General features: G+C 41.9%; 1 protein-coding gene across 1 annotated transcript; it reads right to left on the reverse strand.

Moving 5' to 3' along the window:
- Positions 1–1633: 1633 nt before the first annotated feature.
- On the reverse strand, positions 1634–26550 carry GLYR1 (glyoxylate reductase 1 homolog). Its single transcript, XM_054270636.1, has 16 exons — positions 26464–26550; positions 24389–24425; positions 23329–23408; positions 16397–16535; positions 15582–15824; positions 12499–12585; positions 11568–11624; positions 10458–10508; positions 10237–10310; positions 8404–8503; positions 7059–7169; positions 6657–6758; positions 5503–5665; positions 4912–5091; positions 4235–4359; positions 1634–3895 (listed from the first exon to the last, which is right to left on the reverse strand). Exons 1-16 carry the CDS (start codon positions 26499–26501, stop codon positions 3821–3823), a joined length of 1662 nt encoding a protein of 553 aa, XP_054126611.1. The 5' UTR covers positions 26502–26550; the 3' UTR covers positions 1634–3820.
- Positions 26551–26620: the final 70 nt, after the last annotated feature.

Below are 26620 nucleotides of genomic sequence, written 5' to 3' on the forward strand. Positions count from 1 at the left end.
TGCTTTTAATGACAGTGCTCAAAAAGAGGTGCTTCCTCGGGCACCTATAACTCACTGCACCTGAAACCCACTATTATCTATGCTTCATTTCATCCTCACACCTCAGGGCAGGAATAGCTACTGCTGTCCAAGTGTCTGATTATCCACGAGCAGTATTCAGAGCTTGTAAACATTTCAGTTAAGGATCATATCTTAGAATACCAAATTAACTGCTGAGTTACTGTTCACAGAATCATGGGATGGCTGGGGTTGACAGGATCCTTAATGCTCATCTCATTCCACCCTCCTGTGATGGACAAGAATATTCCACTGGATTCAAAAAAACCCCAAATGCCAGAAGGATGAATATCCCAGCCCAAAACTTAACAGAAGTTGTCATCAACACCGGAATATTAAAACCAAGGATCCTCCTCTCATCCCAGATGCATGTAGCCCTCTGCACACAGAGCATGGAATTTATCCAAACTTATCCTCTGTAATGCCTCACTGAGAGTTTCAAGCTTGAGCAATGACTGAAGTGTTCTCAGGATTACTCAGTTTTCAGATGACTTGGTTTTCAGCAGCTCTGAGTTTCTAGTGTTCTGAGGAACACATACTTCCTTAATGCCCCAAGACAGCTCTGATAGGCTTCAGAAAATGCCACAAGAACATTCAGTTACCAAGAAAAGTTTTATTCTTTTTGCCAGTAGCTTTGTTAATTGCACAAAAAAAAAATCTTTGCCATTTAAACATTTTCACACATCCTATTCTGAATGACAAATGTTAATTAAAAACAAGGCAGGAAAATAAAAATTCACAACCTTAATGAACTATGTGATCTATCATTGAGGAAAAAGGAAACTGCTTTTTCTTACAAGCTTTCACAAGTGTCACATTTTCTCTTTAAAAAGGAGGGAGTTAAAAAAAGCAAACTTCTAAAACAAATCTTCATAAAAAGAAACTTTACAGAATTGTCAACAATATTAGGACAACATTTAACTAGCCAGTTTTATTAGAGCATCTCTCAATCCATTGCTTCCCCCACTTCCCTCCCTCAAATCCCAGGCCTAGGAACAGACTCAAATCCACATTCAGAGGCTACAGACATAAATACAAGAATCTGAGTGAGACTGACAGCAATCTCAACTGGCATCTGGAACAGTCTGGATTCCCCCATTTCCATCCCTCCTCTTCAGAGCCACATCAGAGCTCTTTGGTCTCCTCCTGCTTCTCCTGGGCACACCTGTGACTGTACAGCTGTCCAGGCAGCACTGCAGCCACTCTACAGCTACCCACAATGGCTGAAAGCTGCAGTCAGACCCTTCCAGGATAAATTACAGTGTTAACTAGTCCACATCTGCCACTCCCACAGAAATAACCATCTCCATTCTTGGGAACTACAGTATTTCTGGAAACAAACCCTGCAGCAGTGAGCTGCCTTGGGACTGGTCCTTTGAATTCATTATGAAATACCTGTCACAGGACTTGAGAGCTCCTTTGGCATTCTCTCTGTATCCAGAGGCACCACAAACTAACAAAGATACTCCATTACCATTGCTCACACCATTCACGGTCACTCTGGCACAAGACGGCAGGGACGGGGGGGACGCCACTGAACTGGCTCTGCACACAGGACAGTACTTCCTTCCTCCCAAAAGATTTTTTCCTTCAGTCTCATTTCCTGCCTCCAAACCCACAACTTCCCTCAGATGCCCACAATGCACAATTCATATGAGAGATTTTTTTTTTTTACTATAGTATGTTTAACAAAGGACTTCAGATGCTAACTGTGGAGTTCTGAGTGGAGAAGAACAGTGTGCCAAAGCAGGTCAATGGTTAACTATGCTGGCAATTTTACATGCCTTTAACGTGAATACCTACATACAGAATGGCAGTGGCATTGCCAAAGGAACACAGGTGTAGAACTACCATCGCCCACACACAGTGGCCAAGAGGCAGTGAGGTCTGACAGCCCTGTTGCCAGGTGTTCACTACAGGATATAAGTAATGCAGAATACAGCATCAGCCCACAAGGAACAGTCATCACAGGAGGTGAAATACTCAAAGTAACATTTACAGCATAAGGCATTAGATGTTGTGATTCAATGAGTATGTGACACTTTCCTTCTTTCTTTCTTAACAAGGTGTCCCTGAACCATACACACATGCTGCACAAAGCAGGACTGGTAAGAAATCCTAACCCAGGGAAAATTTCCTTACACAGCCATTAAGTTCCTAGGAAAAAAAATAAGGTGGCAGGGGCAGATGTCAGGAAAACAACCTAATTTGAATTTGTCTTCTTTCCTTTCAGAATCCCAGCCCAAGGGAGGAAGGAGATTGTACCACTTGAGCAGTGATTTTGGCCAAAGTTTCTCACTGGCATTTTTCTAACACTCAAATTTAAAATGCAAGAACACTCCCAAAAGGCTAATACTGAGAATTGGAAAAAAAAAAAAAAACCCAAACCAACCAAAAACCAAGCCACACCCCGTGCATTTTTTGTGACAGGCATCCTTTGGACTCTGGGTTGCTCTGCTATCTACACTGAGACCATCTCTGTTCTCTAGCCTTGGCATCTGCAGTTCATGTCACCCATCTCTAGACTAAAGCTCAGCAGTGGTCTTAGCCTCCCCAATCTCAGTTATTGGTCTTTCTAGAAGTTGGTATCTGGCCATAAGCAGAGTTCACAGATACAGGGAGAAGGCTCATGCTGTGCTATCTTGTACCCAAAGTAGTAACACTAAGAACATGTATGGAAAATCTGACATGTATAAAGATCACTAGGCAGTACACAAAAGTATCCCTGTGAGGTAGGTAACCATCACCCACCTTTATAGATGGGCAAACAGGCTGAGAGATGTGACAACCATGCAAAGGCCAGAGAGCACAGAAAGGAGCTCAGGAATCTCAATCTCTTGGATCATTCTTCTCTCCCTTTTCAGACTCACCACTCTGCTTGTGACACTGCTGCAATCCAAGACACCTTTGTAATTATTGACTACAAGGGTTAAAAAAAAACCAAACAAGTAGTAACATAAGCTAAGGCCAGGAACAAGTAAAATCTCTAGCCCAGTTTTATAGGCACTATGTTTGTCTTGCAGTTCTCTATGCAAAGGTGCTACTTTCCAATGATGTTTTGGATGGGCTATGAAAAACCTTTCAGGAGTCTCATTGACATAAGTATTCTCCTATTTTCAGTACAGTTTGTATTCCCTAAGCTGTAGTTGTCTGTACAGGGGAAGACATGGATGCAATGTGTTATCTTTAACAGTACAGGAATTCCTCCATCAACGTGGGGAAGTGGAACTCTAAAAAGAAACTGAATCAAGAGTGTTGCACTCAACTCCCCTTACCCTCTGGAACTGCCCTTCTCCTCCATGGGAGGTGCCTTGTTCTCTAACAGTGGCTAATTAGCAGGCATGCTCCTCACCTTACTTGGGACCAAGGACCCTGTCCCCTTGATGCAGAGAGTCCAGCACTTGCATTATTTCACAGCAAAGAAAAGGGATTGTTAGAAACAGCATCTTGAACTAGCAAACAGAGGAAAATTAAAGCAGCCAAGCAGCAGATTTCTGGCAGAGTTGCCTCAGAGCTTCTGAACAATTGCCGCTGTTTCATCTCACGACTGTCAGTGCATGGCATGGATTTTTCTAATTAGACTGCAACAATCCGAGCCCCCTCCTCCCCCCTCCTGCCACAGTGGAAGGCTCACCACAGCAGGTCTCAAAGTTTGTGTATAAAAGGAAATGGAAAGACAGAGATGGACTGGTCCAGAGTTAAAACCCAGTATCATAATAATATTAATCAATCATCATCGTATGAACAGTAAGAAGGGTGCAGCCTAATGGATGTAGGCCCTGTACACTGCGGACATGTCGTTGTCAGATTGGTCCAAGGCTTTTGCTCGTTTATAGACCTAAAGAGAAATCAGAAAAGGATCAGAGTCTGCTCTTGTGTGAAGCCTTTTCCCAGCAGAAAAACTCCTTTGCTGACCACTGCAACCAGAGAACCGCACAGGACGTCAAATAATCCAAGTGCAGATCAGAAAATGCCAGGTCTTTCTGTGTTTCCTGATGTAACATTCTAAGTGTCTCTACAATCAAAACAAATCCAATGCTACCCTAGTCAAAAAATATTTCAATCACTGTTCTCTTGTCTTAGAGATGATGTAATTCTTTGATCTGCGTCTCCGATTGACAAATGGCACTGTTGAATAAATGCTAAAGAACACATCTAAACACTGAACAACTCTTACCTCGTTGGCAGCAGCTGCCATGGGAGTTGGGTGGTTGACAGAATCGCCCAGTGCAATAGCTAATCTAAGATCCTTCTGGATGTACTTCAGGTAGAAATCAGGTTTGAAGTTTCCTTGCAAGATATCTGCGGAGAGGAACCCATGCAAAATTAAGCATGACAAAAGGAAGCCAAGCCAATGCTGCAGGGGGCTGTAATTCAACACCAATCTCTCTTTCCATTGCTGATCACTACTTTTAACTCTCCTGTTTTTGCACTCTCCATCTTCATTTGGCCACAGCAGATTAATATCACTACTGCCCACTGACAAAGTGAGCTAAGATTTCTAAGCAGCTTGTTACCCTGCTGCAATGAAATCCTGACTTAAGCCCTAAGCAGTCCTAACTCAGATTCTCAGAAGTCCCAGCTATGAAGGGGAAGGAATGGGAACTCAGTTCTTCATTTACAGAATGCTCAAAATAACCATTATCCCAGGTTGATGAAGATGAGATTGTTATGTTCTACCTTCTGCCACTATCTGAAAAGCTGTATTTTAAGCATTCATTTCCAGAATGCTTAAAATAACCACTATCCCAGGCTGATGAAGATGGGATTGTTATTTTCTACCTTCTGCCACGATCTGAAAAGCTGCTAGATTGTAAAAATGACCTGTAAGAAAATAGTGTAAGAGAACTTTACTTTGGCACTTCTGGTCCAGGAAGATGCTGGCAAGTTGTCCCTGATTGAGGATATCCAGAAGGGTCTGCTGGGACTGGCCAGTCACTTGAGCCAAAGTCAGTCCTTCTGCTATTGTTGCCATGAAGCTGCCTTGGACCATGTTCACAATCAGCATCATCTTGGCGGCATTGCCTACTTCACCTGGGAGTGAGACACACCATTGGGATTCCTCCAGAAGAGATGTAGCAGCCCTACCTCCCTAGCCCACACAGCAGTGACACTGTTAGATTCCTGTCATCAAGCACTTGGCATCTCTCCCTTGACCTGAAAGACTTCAGAAAATATTTCCATTTTCCAAGCACTCAAAGGAATGGAGAAATAATAAGAAAATATTATTTAAAACCAAAAGTATCACAGATCCTCCAAAATAAGCTGGCATTCAAAAAAGAAACCTTAGCCTGCAGGCTCTGAAACTGGCCAAGTTCCAGAGCAGCAAGCCAATTTCCCACACTGCCCACAGAAAAAAGGTGACATATACATCTCAGACTCCTTGCTGAAATTCCCAGTCCTTGCACTAAGAAATTGCTATCAGGCCCTCCACATTTCAATTACCTAAGAAAAAAGAGGTCTTCCCCATGGCTTGGAAACAGCTGCTGCAGTCCTCATATAAACCCCTGTCACCAGCTGCCAGGATCACAAGCATTCCATCATTAGAGAGCTGCTGGTTTCCTGAGACTGGTGCTTCCAGAAAGCGACCACCTCGGGACACTATCACCTGGGAGAAGAACATCTCTGGTTAGCTGTGCATGAACAGCAGCAGGAACATAATTTAAGGCATACCTGCCACTAAGGACAGAAATTTAAAGCAGAACAAATAGCTCCAACAGGAGAGGAAAGCACTATTGTGATGTATCCTGCAAAGTGTGATTAAGACCAAAAGGGTCCATGCAAGACCCTCCAGCACCCATCACTACTGTGTATATTTTAAGCAGCTGAACTGACACGCTTTAGTCATGGCACCCTATACTGGCCAAGGGACCAATGTTGAAGGTGTATATGTCGCATAAGAACCCCAGAAGATTGATCACTGTATTTTCCCCTCTTTCCCACAGAGGAAAGGCCTTTGACAGACCTCTTCAGCCACATGTTTACTAATATGGGTGATCTGCATTCTCTGAATTAACGTTACACACCAGCACATCAACAACATGTTTACTTAGAACTTGACAAAACCAGTTCCCCTTCCTTGTAAAACCACACATGCTGCCTTAGGGCAGTGGGGAACAAGCAAGATGCCAAAAAAGAAATCACAGATACCACAGCAGAAGTAATCAGAACACTTCTACAGAAATCCTATAATAGTATTTCTATAGAATGAAATGTGAAGGCATTAATTTTCCCCAACCAGAGCACTTAAACTAGGCAGATTTTGCATTTCATCAGTCATTAATCTAGATAGGGTTTTACTCACGAGTTTGCTACAGAATACCAACCTGTCTACAAATATTTCTTAGGGGATCAAAATTTGGCTGTTTGCAATGGTGTCAGGTAACAGCTCTGCCAAATCTACAACTTCGCTGGTATCACCAGGGAGCATCTCATCCAACACTGTTTGCTGGTTAAGACTTGACAAAGAAGACTTGTCTTGTTTGCCTGGAACTTGAGACTCTCCCAAGGACCTCTAAAAGTTTTATTACCAACAGAAACTGAAGAACTTCTGCTGAATGAACACCTGCTGCTGTTAAGAGGCTCAGTTCGGTGATTACCTGGGCCAGCTCTGTGACTGTATCTGCATCCACTGTGGACATATCCACATAACACTTCCCTGGGCGAATCCCCTGCAACACTCCACTTGGACCAAGCACCAGCTGTGGAGAACAGAAGAGCGGTAAAGCAATAGGGTGTCTGCAGAGAAACCCCACTTCTGCAGGAGTCCAGCTGAGTCTGGCGCTACAGTGGCAGACCCCCAGAGGGTTATCAGAACCGGTCCTCAAAGACTTCATTTTTAAAATGCTTAATTTTTGTTAGGACATTTATTTTCACACAGCTGCACTGCTCAGGATGTACAATGACCCAGGCTACTGTGGTTAGCAGGAATCAGAACCGGCATTCAGTGACTGCCATCTCATAGTCTAACCAGCAGGGGTAAAATAAGAGCTAATCCTTACATCCTTTGCTGCTTTTGGATCTGATACACAGGCAAACGTGATGTCACAGGTGGAGACTACTTCAGCAGGGGTTCTTCCCAGCCGTGCACCCTCCTGGATGAACAAATCACACTGCAAAAGGCACAAGTCCAAAGGTAAGACAAATATTAAATACCAAGCAAATGGATTCTTTGCATTTTGCTGTAAAAATTCTACCGCAGGACACAACTCTAAAGGAGACAGGCATGTTAATTACACAACTTTGTCTTCTTCTGTTGCTTTGTCTACACACACACATATGTGCGTGTGCAGGGCTTTTTGCAGCTTTTCTGAAGAAGGGGTGAAGAACTTTGAAAGAAAGACACAAAGAAATAAAACTCTAAGGTGAAACAGGAAGAAATTTGTGGGTTTGGCAAGAAATTATTAGGGAAAAAAAGGAAGATTTAGGGAAAAAAATTGGTTAAAGGACATAGCAACATGTGTTACTGGATAGTAATAGGAATATGCACATCTTAGATGAGTGTGTTTCAGAGGGCTGCTGCTTCAAAATCTTAGCTCCTCCTTACCCTATCCCCTCATATCAGCCATGTTTTGCTCTTGAAAAAAATAAATCTTAGTCCCCTTTTAACAAAGTAACCACAGCACCCTTCCTGCTCTGCTATTCCACAGCATCTTACAACTACCACATCTCCCCCAGCTACCTATATTCCTACTCCACTACAAAGAGTAACACTGTCTAGTATATAAGTGCAATGCAATATAAGCTCCATTTTCAGTTTGAATACTCCTATAAAGCCCTTCTCCATCCTGGTCTCATGACACAACAGGTCTTTAACAGAACACTTGTTACCACATGACTAGCACAATAGATGTAGACTAACCTGCAGCTGAGCAGTGCATCTTACCATACCCTCAATCTCCTGGGATAACACCCTGCACCTGGCCTTTTTGGCACAATACGTTGCATGGCAACTCACATCAGCAGTATTTTCATGGCTATTCACAGATGCACAATACACTGATCATGGCTATTCACATCAGCAGTTATTTTCAGAGGCATGTTACATCTCATTCTTCAACACATACATGGGTGTAATATACAAAAGTGTAATTTTTCTGACAATTCTCTCCTCTCACACAAAAAGGCAGTGGGGTGAGACCACTGACATAAGAGTGACCACACTAGAACAGACCACAGCTGCACCTAGTCATGCCCACCAACAAACACATAGGAAACAGGACAAAACAAGGTGGCAAGCATATCCTTGTGTTTCTTTGGCATCCCCTCCCAGACACCACTGACAGATGACTCCATGAGATACAGGGGGTAACTGAATGTTTAGCAGAGGCTTAAGCACATGCCTACCTTCTCAGCAGTCCGGTTCCAGACAGTGACAGTGTGACCCATCTTTAGCAAGTTGGAGACAATGCCACTTCCCATCAGACCAAGGCCCAGAAATCCTATCCTAAGGGTATAGATAAACATTAACGCAAGAGAGAGCAATCAGTGTTAGCTTCCCATGGTGCTGGAAATGACAAAGAGCAAACTGGAGCATCATCAGCACAAAAAATACCCAAACAAACATGTTCTACTGCAACCACAGCTACAATGGGCAAATACTGAGCTTTAAAAGCAAGCTGAAATTTATTTTGCTTACCAAGCATCCCTAACAATTTCCTGAACAAAGTCTTTAGCCTATTTCATAAGATCACCTAAATATTAAAGGTTTGGATGGTCGGGATTCTTTTTGTTAGTTTGGGGTGGATGGTTTATGTCTGGTTTTTTGCTTACTAAAAATTGCTGTTTGTGCGCTTTCTGTTGACAGTCATTGCTTTACTGAAGTTAAAGGGCACACTTAGAAATGAGCAGGTGCTTCTCTAATTATTAATCTTCTGACTTTAAAACTAAGTCACACATATAATGTTTGCTTGTATAATTGAACGATACATTAGTATCCTAGTTTTGATAAAGTCTAGCTAAGACTACTGTGCTAAGCATCATGCCAGACCAAAGACCTAGTCCCTGTTCTACAGCTGCCATTTCAGACAAAGGAAGAAAGGAAGTATTGAGCCAGTACAGGTCACCATCAGTCCCAGAGAACACCCTTTCCTTCCTCCCACAGGGTGGAAAGAATTTTGCTCCCTCCATTCAAAAAAGAGAGACTATGCCACCAAGTCCCTATGATCACCTACAACAAAAATTCCTCTTGCAGATATTGCTGCAAGAACCATTTTACCCATCATGCAGTTTCCCGTAAAACCCAGAGTTTTCAAAGAGATTCTGACGCATTCAGTTATATCCAAGGTAACACCACAACAAAAGCTACCTGGCAAATCCAGTAGTTAATTCTGCAGAAATAGCCACACTACAGCAGCACCTGTCTTCTCCCAGCTAGCCATGCTGCCTTTTCCTCTTTCTGCCCTTAGATAGGGCAGAGCAAATCACTACAGGCTCCTTAAATGGCCCAAATAAGATCTACCTATTTTCAAGTCTCGAAACCAGCAGAGGTATTCCTTCCTTCACAACCCACCTCTGAGATGCACTTTCCTGAGAGACTGTTTTCCCTGAATAGCTTCATTGTTATTTTTGTTCCCCTGCAGTACAAATGAGAACTGGCATCCCACGAGAACTGCCCCAACAGCAAACAGCAAGAGTGGCCTGAACTCAATGTGAACAGAGCAGAAGTTACAGGAAGCTCAAGCTAGCCTTCCCTCACTCTATAAAAGAGAATGGGTGCGTTAGGAGAAACCAGAAAGCTCATGTGCCACACAGCAAAGTTTTTGTGATGGGAGAACACATCTCCCTCTTTCTTTTGTCTTCTGCATGCTCAGGAGAGCTATTAAATGACCCCAGTCAACTAATGGAGAGAGATCCCCTTTTATCTTCCTATCTCATGCAACACTTCGGAATACTGCTGCTAACATCCTGCAGTGGGACCAACTGAAAAAAACAACTGCAGAAACACTCCAAATTGCAGATGTATCCAGGACAGAATTTACTCTGAATTTTGTATTGCACAGCCCCCTTTGAATTTAGCTGCCTCTCTCCCACCTTGTCCCCCAAACAGTTTCACACAAGGAAAGAAGCAATGTGCAGTTAAAGGGAAATGTTAGGTTTATTCATTCTCAGTGACAGGCTGGAGAATGGCTGCATGTGTGAGCTGGGAAGGAAATGGCTGAAGTGTATTGGAGATCTTACTTTTTGTCTGTAGGTGTGATGCTGCCATTGACTGCTGTGCTGTCTGCTGCCTGGATCGAGGTGGATCCTGTCTCCTGAGGGAGTGGGGTGGGGGGACAAGGGCAGGGGGGTGGGGAAAAGAGAGGGGAAAAATAATAATAAAAATAATTTAATGCACAACTGTGGAAGAACCGCAACGCCTCATAACAATAAACATCCATCAAAATGAAGATTTGCTTTACCTCTTCACAAACCTTCAGCTTTTTTGTGATGGCTTGATAGCAGACAGCTGGCTGTATGGAGAAGACAAAGCATTCAGGGGAAGGACAGTGCTGATTTACTCTGCCGAGCAAACAGACCATATCCTTATTCCACAGAAGCAGGGAGCTCACCCACCCACCACCACCTTCAAACCAGGACAACTCTGAGGCTTCCCTCAAGCGGAGAAAATAAAACCTAAAATACATTGCAAGATATTAAGATTGTTCTTTCCCACCCTGCCCCAGCAATTCACCCTGTCTTCTGACAAAGGCACTGCAAACTCCCTTCTGTAGTTCCTATAACAGGCTCTTCTGGAGGCACCAGAACCTAGGCCATCCCTACTCCTAACATTTAGCTCTCTGAAGCCTGCCATGAAGCCTCACATCTACACTCACTATGTCTCTGCAAGTTGTGGAACCAAAACCTTCTGGTTAATATGAGAAGGCATGTAGAAGGCTTTCTACAAATGCTAAGGCAAAGGCTGCTTCTCCCCATGCTGCTTACTGTGAGCTCGTATAGATAAAACTGTTAGCAGCTCTTAATCCTTCTGGCTCTGCCCAGATCCTCAGCGAGATATAAATCCTTTTATGCTTAATTTGATCTTTCCTTTTCCTCCTGATGTTCACTGCTGAATATAAAATCCTGCAAGACTTCTGACTCTCAGGAGATAAACAGGCTGTATTTTACACGGCGCTTTTCTGGTCTTGGAAGTTCTCTTGCAACATTCAGTGAACTGGCAAGCCTATCCAGATGGAGAATCTGACAGGACAACCATCAAAAATAATCAAACAACAGGATTTTTGAACACAAAAAAAGCTTTTCCTGTCCATCCTGTTCATTCTACACAATTTATTACATCAGATCTGTCAAAAACTAGTGGTAGACAATCTTGAATTACTTAAAACTATTCACTGTACTTAATGCTAAATCACTCTAAATCTTCAGGCTTGGAAGTACTTCAACTTATCTAACTGCCACCCCCTAAAGAAGAGAATTCTGGAGTTCTTTATGCATGCCCCTTGTATTCAGTTCCAGCAAAGGGCAGGACTCCAAGCTACCTAGCAACATGATCCTGTCTGCCAAATCCTTACCTTCTCTGTCTGGCTCAGCAGGAAGTGATGAAAGTGTGGATCACTGTCCTTCACAGGCTACAAAGAGAGAAAATACAGCCTCAGAAATAAATTGAGAGAGTCACTGAGTTACCACAGCACAATTCCCTCGCTCTCCTAAGCTGCATGAGAGCAACAGCATAAGGCAGAAAACATAAAATGTATCAGCTGTCACAAGGAATCTGTTTCAATTAAGTAGTTTACATTTTGTTTCATTCTCAAAACCAAAGCCATTCAAACCAAATTCCTCATTTTTGGACATCTGTAGGAAAGAAGTATACAAGAAATATTAACATGGGAGGAAGAAAATTCATCTTGCACTTCTTCCTCTCCCAAGCAAATGAAAACACTTATTTTCCAGGTTCTAAGTAATTCCATAAGGCAGCATTCTGAGAATTGACTGAAGATTGTCACATGCCAAGCAAACCCATCCTAACACCAACAAGGACTGAAGGCCCAGATCCCTCATCTCCCCAGCGAGCATCACACGTACTAGCCTGGAATCACACTGCTCTTACTCTGCTTTACTGATCACTCATTTACTCAACAAAATCAAAAGGCTTTCAAAAGCTGCTTTGTGAAGGAAATCAAATGTAAGCACCCCATGTGATAGCATTCAGACAGGGAGAGACTATCCAGATCACCTCCACTCCTGGGAAGTCAGTCACAGAAATGCTTTTGAAACAAGAAGTGTAAACATTAGTACAGCAAGTTTAGTGTGAATCTGCAAGTTCCACAGAGACAGAAAACTCATTTCCCAGCATACTTCTGAACTATCTGGGATATTGTTCAACTTTGTTATACTGCAATATGTTCGACACAAGAAGGTAAGAACAGGCTGTTTTACAGCCAGACAAAAGGCTCTAGATTTGCTGCCACCAACTCAGAACATAGAGGTTGTAAAGCTTCTCACCTCGCTCACACTTGGCGGCCATTTAAATCCAGCCACTGTTCCAGTCATCACTCTCTTCACTGTACTTGACTCTGGAATTGTGAGGTCCTGAGGAGAGAGAAGGAGGATCACAAAGAGCTTAAAATCTGGCTCAGGAGCAGGTCACAGCATGATGATCATTCGAACACACATAGAGAGCTCCGAAAGCACGACAAAAGCCTTCAATTTCACAAGTCTTTCCACGAGCATTCATATTTAAACACGGAGTATTAGCAATACAGGTGAGGTGAGAAAAAGCATCAACTGCCAGCTAAGGATTTCAACCAGATTTATGGTTTCTGGAGAGTCCATTCTTCATACCTAAGAGGAATCACTGCATTTGTGCACTTATGGAATGAGCAGAAAACAAACATGCTTGATCACATACTTTCCTCTGGTGGATGCAAAACGCTTAACAAATGAGTGAAGAACACCATTACAAGGAGAGGTCTGAACCCTTTTAATCCTACCCTGTCACAATAGAATAGCCTACCTGTTATCAGGAGAACCTTCAAAGCATCAGATTGACAGCCACATCTGCTCAAGTTTGCAGAATCCATGAGACAAACTGGTATGTGGGCTGCCCCATCGGCTCCATAGCCCCAGTTTGTAGTATCATGATAGTACTTAACATACTGGGGCTTTTACTGTTGAGCAGATTAAACTTGATCTTTTATATCCCCAAAACATATAGGTTAAAATAAGTCTCTATGCTATAGGTCATCAATACATGCTATAGACATCTAGGTTTTTATGCTACATGAAGAGAACGCACAGGACTTCTACATAATACATGCTGTCTTCCTCTGACATGAGGGTTCAGAAATGGAGTCACATTACCTCCCCCCCAAAATTACTTCCTGAAAATGCACAATATACCTTAGCATCCACACAGAAGCACAAGAGAAGAACACTGCTTGCAAAAACAGACAGAGTAAGAGTCCTGGAGGAGTAACCTAGAACGATGCAACTGTCCAAGGGTTAGCAGGACAATGCAGACATCAGTCTCCAACCTTGTAGTGCCTAGGGAGTCTCCTGCATACTCCAGCTGGTGAAGTGTGGATAAAACCCGCTTTGATACCTATGAAGCTCTGCTGCTCCTTCAAATATGTTCATATAAGCCTAAACGTAAATGATCATGTATGGCCACAGAGCCTTTCTAGACAGAGCACACCTCAGCAAAAACCGGATTCTTGATTTTTATGCATCCTTATTACTTGGAGGCCAGAATTTGGACTGGAACAGAGGGAAAAAACCCACAAATCCTAGGATCATATTAATTCAGGACAACATAAACGTTTTCTACTCTAGGGCTAAGAACTTGAGGAATTTATGAGAACCAGGCAAGAAGACAAGATTTTAAAATTATTTCATAGGTTGAAAACCAGTATTAAGGCAGTATTGTTATATTTTCATAGCAATTATTTTATATGCCACTTTCAAGAAGCTATAAGGCTTACTTTCCTACCTTATCCTGCTTAATTTCCTGGTTTGTGGCCAGGAAGTTATCACACAGCTGGCCACCACTGTGTGGCAACTTTAAAACCAGTCTGCTTGTCAGGTGCCAGTAAAATAATGTCAACTACCACAATTAGCTCCCTCAAAGCACTCTGATGTCCTAAGGTAAATAACACAGTAAAACCTATGCATGCAATGTGTCAGCACAATCAGAATTCTCCCAGCCATTAGTTTTGATTAATTTTGGAATGAATCTAGCTCAAAGACACAGAATCATTTTGCAAGTGAAAAAAAAGGTCCTGTGGCTTATTTAAACAGAAATATGGGGAGACACAACAGGCTTATATGAAGACACTTAGAAAAGTGAAAACTATGTTGCCAATGAAGCATTTTCCTGCATCAGTCAAGACAAGTTCTGTAATTATTAGTTTTAATTCATAAATATGCATACATTTCTCCCCTCCTCCAACTTCCCTCAATAGAAGAAACTGATGGGATCTGTTACGCAGCCTAATTTCACAGGCATCGGTGCTAAAAAAGAGCCAATATTTTCTTTAACTGCTTAGGAGTTGGGCTTGATGATCCTTGTGTGTCCCTTCCAAATCAGGATATGCTATGACTCTACTCTATGATGCCTTCACAGCTAATATCTGAGATGATCAGCTTCATTTTACCACGTCAAGATAGTCTGCTCTTCAGCCGGCGAAGGCCAATCCGTTCACAATTCCAGAGAGCAAGGACCACCATCTTGACTTGCATCCTGACTGAAAGAAAAGACTGTGAAGCACATCGTGATCCCCTTGAAGCACAGATGAGCAAGCACGTTGCCATACGATGTTTCAGTTGAGGTCTCCCAGTTGTCTTCAGGTTTAGTCACTGATGAAGGATATGACTTGTAATAATCCACCAAAATAAATATCCATTTGGAATAGGAAGATCTAGACCACAACAGTGAGTTCCATAATAAAAAGGCTGGAACTCTATATGAGGGTAGACAAAGTGCTGCCACAACATAGAGAAATATCAGGGAAGTAGTAGGAATAAAATATTAAGGCTCCTTCAGAATGGATGATGGGAACATATCCTAAAGCACAGAAGCTGAAATGAAGACAATTCTTCTGGTGGATTCCCCAGGCTATGAATTTCTTCTTTAAGCCCTAGCCCTTAAAGATATCTCACTCTTTGTGAGTACTGAGGTTGAAGTTGAGCAACTACTTATCACCTGATCATACGAAGCAGATGAGATGGGAGAAGTCAGGAGCCAGATGAAGACCCATATCTCTTTGCTAATCCTTCCCACACAAATTGAACTCGAGGGATGACAAGACGAAAGAATGGAGTCTCCTGATACAGCTTTCAAAGCCCTCTCAAAGATACAAACAGAGCCACTCACAGCAACTAACTGCTAAAAATCACAGGAAGAATCAACAATATGCTTGCCAATTGGTATCAGGCAGCCAAATGGTCTAGAAGTAGCAACATGGAAAAGCTTAAAAAAAAGAGATACTGAACTGATTCTTCCTGCTGGCCTGTTAGTCAAGGTGCCAGTCAGACCTCAAGTCCAGCTGCCAAGTCCACGGGCACTGGCGGACATGCACAACACAAACCTTCTCATCCTTGGGTGGACGCCCCCGCTTTCGGGGGCTCTGATCCTGGGCTCTTTTCAAGGGTGATTTTGATCCTCTCTCTGACGAGACAGAAGAAACCCTCTTTTTTCCTTCCCCTGTGCCCTTCTTCACCTTTCCTTCAGACAAACTGCCTTTGCGTTTCTCTTCACCAGCAGACTGCTTGCCTCTTTCTTCACTGGAATTACGCCGATTCTTCTCTTCAGTGGAGTTATGGGAAGACGCCTGAGAGATTATAGAATAGAAGATGGTAAGGAAAGAAGAGAAGAGATGGAATGATTTTCATGCAAAACCAAGGATGTGAAGGACCCCGTGCTGATTACTATCAAGTAAAACAACAGCACAGTAACTTGAAAACTACGTATCTGTTAGACCTTTGGAGTTGGTGAATGAAGTTCCTGGTTAGTTCTCCTGCAAAAACACACCAGTTTAAGTAAGCATGTAACAGAACAGGCCACCTGAAGACTTGCCAGGACTGCTTGCACTTCCAATATACTAAAGACAAGATTAGTTGATACCAAATACTTAAGACTGATTTATAAAATCATCACAAGTAGATCAATTAGCCTCTTCAGTTTCTTCATCATTTAATAATCCAATAATCACTTTTCTCCACCAAACAAGATTCAACAGGGAAGAATAGAGGATCGGAAATAAACCCCAAAAACCTAAGGAAGGAAAACCCAATCCTCCTCAACTTGCCAGAGGCAACAAACTCCTTTCACGTAACAAGGCATCTAATCATCATTCATGCCAAAACCTGTTTTAAAGCACACAGTGAAAAAGAACCCACTCACCTGGTCCTTGCCTTTGGTTTTTCTAAGAAACTCCTCTACAGCATCCACAGCTTGCTGGAAGCGCTTACCCTTGTTAATCTTTATCATTTCCTCTTTGTGAGGGTGATAAGGCTTCAGCTGCTCCACTTTGATCCAAGCACTTGAAACAAAAAAAGAAGCCAGTTATATTTTCCAAACCGCAGTCCTCTAAATCCTCCTGCTTTGAGAAACACACAGCAACATTTTCTCCCCCAGGTCTACTGATGACAACGGCCCAAACTCACTTCCTATCTAGAAACTGAAGGGCTGCTATTACTGAATTCAGTGAGAATTTTCTTCTGGCACTTTTGTTACTTCTTAAGTTTTATGTCCCCTCATCCTAGCACTGTCCCCCTTTAAGCATTATTCTCTACTGACAAAACAGCTTTTGGATGTGATCACAAGATGCATTTAAAACAATGGCAGCCCAATGACTGCACTCGTTTCACCATGAGGAACACCCACAGACCCACACTTCCAGGTAAAGTAGGCAATACCACTCATCTACTCGAGAGTAAAGTCCACCTAACAATTCTCAGCTATCAATCCCTGGTTCAAATATATTGAGCATACAGGTGTCTAAAAAACTGTAGGAAAAAAACTCCAAAATTATGTATTCTCACTATAGAGATGACCACACAGAGTTAATACAAAAGCAACAGCTCATTGCTGAACTGATTTCTGATGTACCCAGGTATTCTGTATGAAAACAATAATTTTGTTTATGAGAAAAAATAACTATTTCCTTTGCCTCTGACTGGAGCAATCAGACTTTCTCTTGGCCCCTGGTATTCCTACGTTACACAAGACTATCCACGTATACAGGTTTTAAATATTCCCCAGTGCAGTCTAGCTTCTGCAAGCAGATGAAGTGATTTAAAGGCTGCATTTTCAGACACTGTATAGTTAAACTGAAAATGAAGACTAAAACAACAAAAAATAATTGCAATGCTTTGTTGAATCTTGATTGTTTCTTCTCTCTCCACAAAATAAACTCTAAAACTAAAAAATTATTAAGACCTTTCTCCTCACTGGCAATAGCAATTGTTTGTAAATTGCTTGTAATCAGGAATCAACTTTAATAAAGTAGAATGAAACATTTTGGGTCTCACTTGCAGAGACAATACCTGCTAGAAGCTACTGGAAAATGCCAGCATCCTTTCCAAAGAAGCCAGTGCTCTGGCATGCAAAGCTGAATCCTTTCACTTTGTTTACATTGTTTCTTTAAGAACTGACTTTATATAATAAGTCAAATCATTGCATTCAGACTAGAATCTGAGTCCAGCAGATATTCAGGGTATCTCTCACAGCTGCCCAGGCATTACTGTGAAACACACCTTAAAATTATCTTACACTGTAAAGCCTGCCTGTATGACAAACAGTGACAAACATCCCTGTGTACCACAGAGCACCAGCTCATGAGAAGCCTTTCATTATATGTATAAAGGAAACCAAACTTTGGATCACAATATAAAAAAACGTGTTAAATGTTGTTGCAGGACTGAATTTCTAAATAAAAATAAGTTTTTTTCCCTCAAGGCATTCTCTTAGGTTTCTGCACATCCTATCACTCCTCACTGGACAGGTTCATTAGTTTCCTTTCTCATTCTTTTTCCTTTGGTAGGGAGAAAGCCCGAAGTGCAAAGCTTTTTGTGGTTCCTAGCTTCAAAGATGTATCTTGGCACTTGTGATCCACCAGGACAAAGAACTAGAGATCTCAGAGACAAACTAATAAGTGAAAAAAATCTTAAATGATGCCTCAGTTAAAAAAAAAAAACTTTAAAAAAGCAGGGAAAAAATTAAATTGGTCTTTTCCTTTCCAGTTTTTTATGCATCACCTACTTGGACAACCTTCCATAAGAGAGGAGTATCTTTTGACACCAATGTCCACAAACCAATTGCATGCAGTGTTTCAAGCACTTGAAAACTAAAGAACTTTTCACCAAACAAAACTATTCATGTTTATACACAAGATCTCAATACCCTCAAGGCCAATGAAGCCCAGTATTTAGATCAGCCTCAAGGATACAACATATAAAATTAACTACTGTTTCTCTCCTGATTCAGCAATGAATCAATGCATGAAAAGAACATTAGTGATGACACTGAAGATGTCATATTTAAGATGACATTGCATTCATACTGCTGCACAGTCACCCAGCAACTCTAAAGAATGGGCTACATGCAAAGTGAAAAGATGTAATAAAAATACCTATTAGCAATGGCTTTCTCTTTTCATTTCTTCACACTGTTCCTCATTGTCTCCAAAATACCACTCTTAGAAAACCACTGCCCATGTCAAATCCACATTATTAACATGAACAATAAGCAAAAGTCAGAATAAGCAGAGGTAAGTATGAAAGTGACCTGCAGTTACACAGAAACAGTGGCACAGATAGATGCAGAGACACCAGACTGAAATCCATGGCACAGGCAAGGAGATCTTCAAACCTTCACCATTCCAGCCATTCTCTTCCTGTCTACAGATACCAACTCCTAATGATAAGCTGCAGAAATGAGATGGAAGAATATCCACCAATCTTCGTTTTTTGCAAACCATATAGCTAAGCATGGAAAACAGTAGCACTATATCTCCAAATTTCTGTTTACCGCAGTCTGGGAAAAATTTTATTGCTTTAGACTGTAGCACTTAAGATGCCCACACTAAATGCTAACACAACCAGTTCTAAAAATCAAAAGACAATTTCTTAGTTATTTACAAGGCCAGTGTGTGTGAGCATACAACAAATCAAGACAGATTTCCTTTGTTAAAAGGGAACATCCCAACCCTCATAAATTAAGTAACTCAACTAAACTCTGCAACTTAGGACATAAACTCCTAGGAAAAAAATACAAAAATGACTATATCATACTAGAATAAAGGAAGGGATATTTAGAAGAAATCCAGAAGCAGGGCAATACTGAAGGAAATTTAAGTATTAGGTTTTTCAAATTTGTGCAAAAAAATACCTCCTCAGTACGAGACAGAAGAGTTTTGTCTGTAGTGATTTTCAGCTATGGTACTGTGCTTGCAGGGATGTTGAACAATGTTGCAGCTGTCTCTGCTACAGCAACACAGAGCTCTGCATGGGATAATCGGCCTCACTGAGAAGTACCAGGAACACAAGTTCACCCACGCCATCAGTTCAGCCCATCCCTCCAGATCCTCAGATTACTAAGGTATATTTCCAACAGTTGGCAAATTTAAAGCAAGTGTTTTCTCATGTCAGGACCTGAAAGAACATTTCAGAAAGACTACATCCTGAATTTACTCTCTCCTTGAAAACCAGAGAAAACAGTGGCAAAAGGTAGGTGCTTTCATCCCAACAGGACATGGGGGATGGAAAGGTAATGAGCTCTGTGTTAGAATTACTGTGCCTGATGGAAAGAGGCTGCAAATTATTACATTCATCTTTGACTGCAAGCTTCCTCCATTTTTTCCCTTAATATATAAAATCAGGAAGTGCCCCTTGACCCCACCATATTTAGTTTCACACTGACGCTACAAAAGGCTGCGAGGAAGAATGGGCTGTCACAGCTTCCTGTTAAGACTGTGATATCCATGACTTGCAAGTCCATTTGGCTATCAGGGAATGCCAAAGGAGGAAGAAAGGTGAATGGCTGTGTTTGTACACACACCTCTGAGGGCTGCAGGACCATCACTAGTATTTCTATAGAATCACAGTGGAAAGATACCTTCAAAGCAATTATATCTTAAGTTTTAACAAATATCATAATGATTCTTAAGCAGGCTAAAAAATGTAAAACTGTTTTTAACTGCATGACACACACCAAGAAAGACTTGCAGGCCAGCCAGTCTATTAGTTTTAACTACTAAAAGCAATAAATGTACATACACAGCAAAATAAAAGTTCTTACTTGACTACTGAAATATCTACAAAGATTTCCTACAACAAAACTGTAGGAGATAAAAATAAACGGGGATTTTAAATACTATCTGAGAAGCACAGTTAGAAGCACAGATAAGAGGTCTAAGTTCCACTTCTAAACTAAATCAAAATTTTTGTTTAGATTCCTGTAATGATGTTGTTACATGCTTGTCAGGTCTATGGGCAGGAAACATCAACTGTTCTTGATTTTAGACAGAGAATCCTTTTAATGTTACTTGCCCTAAGAAGAGACACTCAGAAAAACAACTCCTAGGCAGAGTAGAAAGAACACCTTATCAATTTGGAGAACAAGGTAATAAAGAGACATTATATGATTGTCTTAATTGCACACAATCACTTAGAACAGGACATGGGTATTTCATCACAACTATGAACATCAAGTGGCTTTCACTGTGGGAAAGCATATATGTACTTCACAGTTTAAACATAAGCAAAATCTGCTTCCATGGGTAGAGAATCCTTATCTTTCAGAAAACCCATTCCTTCAAAAGTAACAGAAGAAACTAACACCACCAACACAACACATAGAGTACAGTGCTCTGTAGAAAATTTATCAAAAGCCAGGATTTAGAGCAGTCAGAATGCACTCATGCTCTCACCTCTGTACGGTGGACCAAAAGTACTCACAGCTTTCCAGTTAATCTATTTCCTTAGTCACTGCATCATTGCAAAGGCCTAGTACACGGTAATATTCAATTTGCAGAAAAAGGAAAATGCATTTCCCCTGTGCTGTATCCTGAGCTAGCCATAATTTCACAAAAAACCAAAACTTATACACTACACCAAAACCACTGCCAAACTCATCAGTATGTTTTTATTTATTTACCCTTCTGCTCTGCTCATGCACATCAATTTTTACTTCTAAACATCTTTCTCCTTAAACTTTAGTATGACAAAGCAATGCCACATGAGTCAGTGGGGAACAATTTGCACCCAGCCTGGAACAGGCGCATTTCTGGCCACAGAAGGCACCTAAGAATCCTCAGAAGGAAGTAAGTCTAAAATAGGGTCTGACACTGCCTACCTCTTGACAGACTGGCTGGCAACAACCCTCAGAAGTTCACGGGAGGGACTGTACCCAGAAATCAGCATCGCCTTTGCCTCCTATGCACTGGACAAGAGGTGAACAGCTGATGACCAGATCCTCTCCTGTTCAACCTCAAAGGGTAAGGCAGTAATACAAGAACTGCAGCAATGGATCCATGGTACAGAAATGCCATCATACAGTGTGAACACGGCCGAAGAAGTGAGGTGCTAAAAAAGAAGCTATATGCACTAGACCATCGGTATGGGTAAGTGCACTCCTCATCTCCCCTTGAACAGTGACAGCTCTGCACTCTGCTGCTCCTCAGGCTGTTCATAAGGTGGTGACATTCTCTCAGTTACCTTCCAAGTCCTGTTTATACACATACCTGAAAAAAGTTTTTGCCAAACCCACTAGTTTACTTGTACAAAAGATTTCCTCTTCATCTTCACATTTGAAGTGAAATAATTTCTATTTTTCCTGATTTGGCTGATTATGCTCAAACACAATCAAACATATGAGAACTTTCTCAGACAACACACTGGTTAGAACAGCACAACTCTAACCAGTACATCCTTCTGACATTCCAAGTTACGACAGAAGAGGCACACAAGCTTCTGTCTCTTGTCTCTATCAACATTATTTGAAAGAAAGGTGATAGTCTTTATTTCTATTCAATTTTCAGGTACCAATCAAAGCAAGTAAATTTCTAATTCTTGATTATCTAGCATGATATGATTAAATTTCACAAGCTGGAAATGTGGGGAAGGGGCTACACTACAACAACCATACTACTTCACTGTGCCAGATGACCAAATCTGCCCTAGGCAGAGCTCTAGAATCTTGTAGTAAATCCCAATTATTTTGCAGCTCTGAACTCTTCATTTGCAATCATGTTATTAATCTCAGCTACAGTATCCAAGATATTTGACCATTTGTCTTAATACCAAAAAAATCTGTATTCGATTCAATGTGAAATACAAGAATTGAAAACAAATAATCAGGACAGAAATAATGCACTTCAACTCCGAATTTATTAGCTCAAATGATCATATTTAATAACACCACCAAAAAACGTTCTCTGGCCTCAAATCAACCTTCACCTGCCTCAAATTACTAGAGATCCAAACATTCCCATTACTATGTAGCATTCACTACTCCTCCATCAAATTTAGACCTCATTTCTTAATGGAAAAATATTTTAGTATTATGCAAAAATAATTTAGCAGTGAAAAATAATTTCCTTAAGAGACATTCACCAAATGGCTTCAGTTCTTGTCATCTTTCTTCCTAAAAGTAATGGGGTTTTTAGTCTTCCACAGATATTTGCAATTTTCTTCTTTATTCCGTGACTTAATAGCAGAAAATAAAGAGGAAAACTGAAAAGTTATCAAAATAATTTTCAGTTTCACAAAACATCCAAGTTCTCAGGGGCCTTTTTCATTGGGTTTTTTTACCTAGTTTGTAATCATTTAAATCTAAGACAACCATGATTTTGCTCACATTTGAAGTCATTAAATTCTGCTTTGCAAAAAGGAACTCTAAAACAGTTTTGGCTCTCTTATACTGTGAAGTCTTACAAAAGCACGGCTAGAATGTTTTCAATCAGCATGTAGGACAGCATATTCCTTCACAAATGACAATTATATAGTTACTTTTATTCCTCTGGCAGCAAAAAAAAAAATACTCTGAGCTGTACCTTTCTCATTACATGCTAAAACCTGACACAGTCATGCCACACCTAAAAGTGGTGAGCTATCACAGCAACTCAAATCCTAAAGCTAAGTTTTTATACCCTTCATACACCTCAGTGAGCAGATATAGCATGCAATAACAGCTGAATATCTTTTATTGTATGGTTCAAAGGCAATCCTTTACAATGCTACACTGCACTGTAATATTAGTAAATATTTCTTCCACAAAAGATCCACGTTATGTGGTACAATATTTTCCCCAGATGAAAACAAGGAGGTACATACTGATCTTCTGTTCCAAAAAACTTCACAAAGAAGCACTTCTTTCCTCGAGGTTTCTTCAGATCTTTAGGTGGGTTAACAATCTAAAGGCGATTAGAAATCATAATTAAATAGCACATAGTGACAAATTTTGTGATTTTACCACCCAGTCTTCAGCTATTATAGATTTTTTAAAAATCTGATTAGGAGGATAACTTGCATTAATAAAAATTTGTTCCACTTAGGTAATCTTAAGAATTTAAACTTTGTCTTTACTCGCAGAATAAATTGCTTATTAACTTTAGAATGCTAGTAAGGAGAAAAGCTATCATTCAGTTACAAGGTGACACCTGTAGAGGACCCTGGTGTTAACCTGACCCAATAACCAAATGTTTATAGTTGTCAGCCACATTGACTACTCTTTTACCTGACTCAAACTTACCTCAGCATGGTTAGCCCTCATACAACATATAAGATAAAAGAAAGGTCTTTCTGAGAAGTAGAAGGAATACAAACGGCAAATATAATATACAAATACAAATATAAAATTCCTTTTTAAAAATCTTTCATCTGAAAATTCCCCAACCAAACCAGAAGTAGGATCAAACCACCCTAGATAATTCTCAAAAGCGACACCTCTAAAACAGTATCTTGAGAAGCCAGACTCCTTATTTCCATTATTTAAGACAGTACTGTTAGCCAACTTACTATAGAAGAAAAGAAACATGTCTTGCCGAAAGTGACAGGGATTAAACAATTAAATTTGGGAAACACAATCAGTTCCAGAGCTGGCCCTCTGTTGGCTTTTCATTCCACATGAACTACCAGCTCTTACTGACAGACTGAGATAACATATCAAATAAAGCCCTAAACTAGTTCACACTTTAGATTTGTGGGGCAGATGTGTAAAAGAACAAACAAGACAACCAGTATTAATCTACAACTGAAATGCTTTCAAGCAAAGCTTTCCTTATACAGAAGGAAAACACAAAAAAAAACACACCAAAAAAAAAAAAAACCAAAAAAAAAAACCACAAACCATGAAAAACTAAAAAAAGCAACAATAAATACAAACAAACCTCACCTTCCCTGGCCATGGAGGGTAACGGCCGAGCTTCCCCCTAGAGAAAAAAAAGAAATTATTAGGCACTAGAACTAGAGAAAAAACTAACTATCCCGATGCCTGCTTTTTCATATTATGTCACGCTTTTCACAATAAAAGAGTTACAGTTTGCAGTCAAAACCATCTGTTCAAGGCAGGACACACGGCTGACATCTGCACCTAACTCAGGTCTCTGGACAGTCTGTTTGACCTTGCTGGACTGCCAGAACTGAAGAGAAGAGTAGCAGTAACACAGTCTGCAAGATACAAGAGTAATAGGCACTGCAGGACCATAAGAGTGAAGATTTCTTCACATGGAGCTGAAAAAAACACTGAGGAATGCAATGAGACCAAAGTTCAGGTTAAGAACTTCTATCTACCTGTCTAGAGCAGCTGATGAGCAGAGCAGCCACCAACTCCCAGCACAGAAAGCTAAGGTTCTGATTCGTGCAGAAAAGCATTAATAGCATGATCCCTTCAACAGGTGTTCCATTATCACTTTCTTCAAGTGCTCACCACACTAACTGAAGATATGAAGACCCATAGAAGAAAGGCAGAAAAGCTTACTTTCTACACTTGCAAATGTTTCCATTATGAAAACTAGGCAATACTAGAAATAATCACAGAGGAGGAAGAGACATTAGTCTTAGCCCCCAGCTCACCAGCTTTCCTGGTGAGCTTTATCCTTATTTCACCCTTGTCACTGACTTGTGCTGCAGTACTCACAAAACCCCATTAGTAAGTGTCTTGCAAGAGACAGGCAAAGAACCTGTGGGGCCCAACAGCTCCTGACACAAAACTTCTCAGCAAGTGGCACTGTAGCACGCTGAGATGGCAGTGCTGCACAGAGGATTCAGAAGCCAGGGGCAGGCAGCAACACTGCCAAGAGCTGTGACCATGACCATGTCTCATATTCAATGCTTCCATTACTGTACTGAGAAAAAAATTCAGCAAACCCTTTCTGCTGTTGCTGTCTCGTTGTTAAAAGTTCCCTGCAACAGCTCTAGGGACAGCACCTGGCTGTCATGTACAAAACTAAAGCAGGATAATCTGCATTCCAGCACCGAGAGTAACACTCCCCAAATTCTCATCTGAAATACATATGCTAAAAGTAACTAATCCTTACTTACTTTGCTATATAAATTAGACAACTTCCCAGCACTGCAAATTTTTCAGATGAGAGCTGCAGTTGTCACAGTCTGAAGCACAGCCTTCTTTTTATCTGGGTTATCAGTATAAATGCATGCATTTATTCACGTGTTGGAAATCAGCTACTTCTTTGAGCTCTGGCAGGACAGCCTAGCCCATCCAGCACAGCGAAACCTATGCACTTAATCGGTGCTTACAGGGCGCGGTGGAATGCTCTCACTTCTCCCCATCAGGAAACACGAAATCACAGCTCTGACTATCTGAGGGTAAGATCGCAGTGACAAGGGGAAACGGCTTCTGGGGGTTTCCACAGGGACACCCCAACCTGCAAGGAAACGCTGGACTGTTGTGTTGCTTCATTAAAGCACTGCCAAGAAACGGCGCGTGGCCCTCCATAAACACTTTCTATCTCTAACCCTACTCGCATCCCTCGGGAGGTGAGCCCGGGCTTACAAGGGAACCACGCAGCGCTCGTCCTTCCGTCCCGCTTCCTTCATCCTTCCATCTGACACAGCTTCCGTCATGCGCCGCCCCCGCCAGCCTCCCCAGTGCCGGCCCGGCTCCCAGTCCAGCCCGCCTCCCGCCCGCCCGGTGCCCTGGCTCCGGGCTGCCTCCCGCCGCTCCTCCCACACTGCCCAAGGCACGGCGGCGGCGATACCCGCAACCCGGCAGCAACCCCACCACTGCACTGCCCTGCTCTGCCGAGCCCCACCCTGCCCACAGCCGCTCTCCGAAGTCACCGCGGGCTGACAGCGCCCAGCGCGGCCCAGACCGACTCGGCTCCCGCCGCGTCGCTCCCAGGGCCTGCTACAGCCCCGCCTGCGTCTCCGCAGCCGCAGCCCGATTCCGCTAAAGGCGCCCAGTCCGCCATGCTCCGCGGCCGCCGCCCAGCCTGCACCGCCACTCACCACACCAGATCTCCAAGCCTCAGACTCACGGTCGCCATCTTACCGACACGGACCGGCCGGGCCGCGCGGGGGCTGCCGGGAGCACGACAGGGGGAGGGGGGCGGTGGCCGGGCCCATTGGGCGGGCGCATCACGTGGGCAGGCGGTCCGTCACGTGT

Source organism: Melozone crissalis, unplaced genomic scaffold (genome assembly GCF_028551555.1).
Source record: "Melozone crissalis strain CALT ecotype California unplaced genomic scaffold, PUWL_Pcris_2 ptg000012l_1, whole genome shotgun sequence".
Lineage (NCBI taxonomy): Eukaryota > Metazoa > Chordata > Aves > Passeriformes > Passerellidae > Melozone > Melozone crissalis.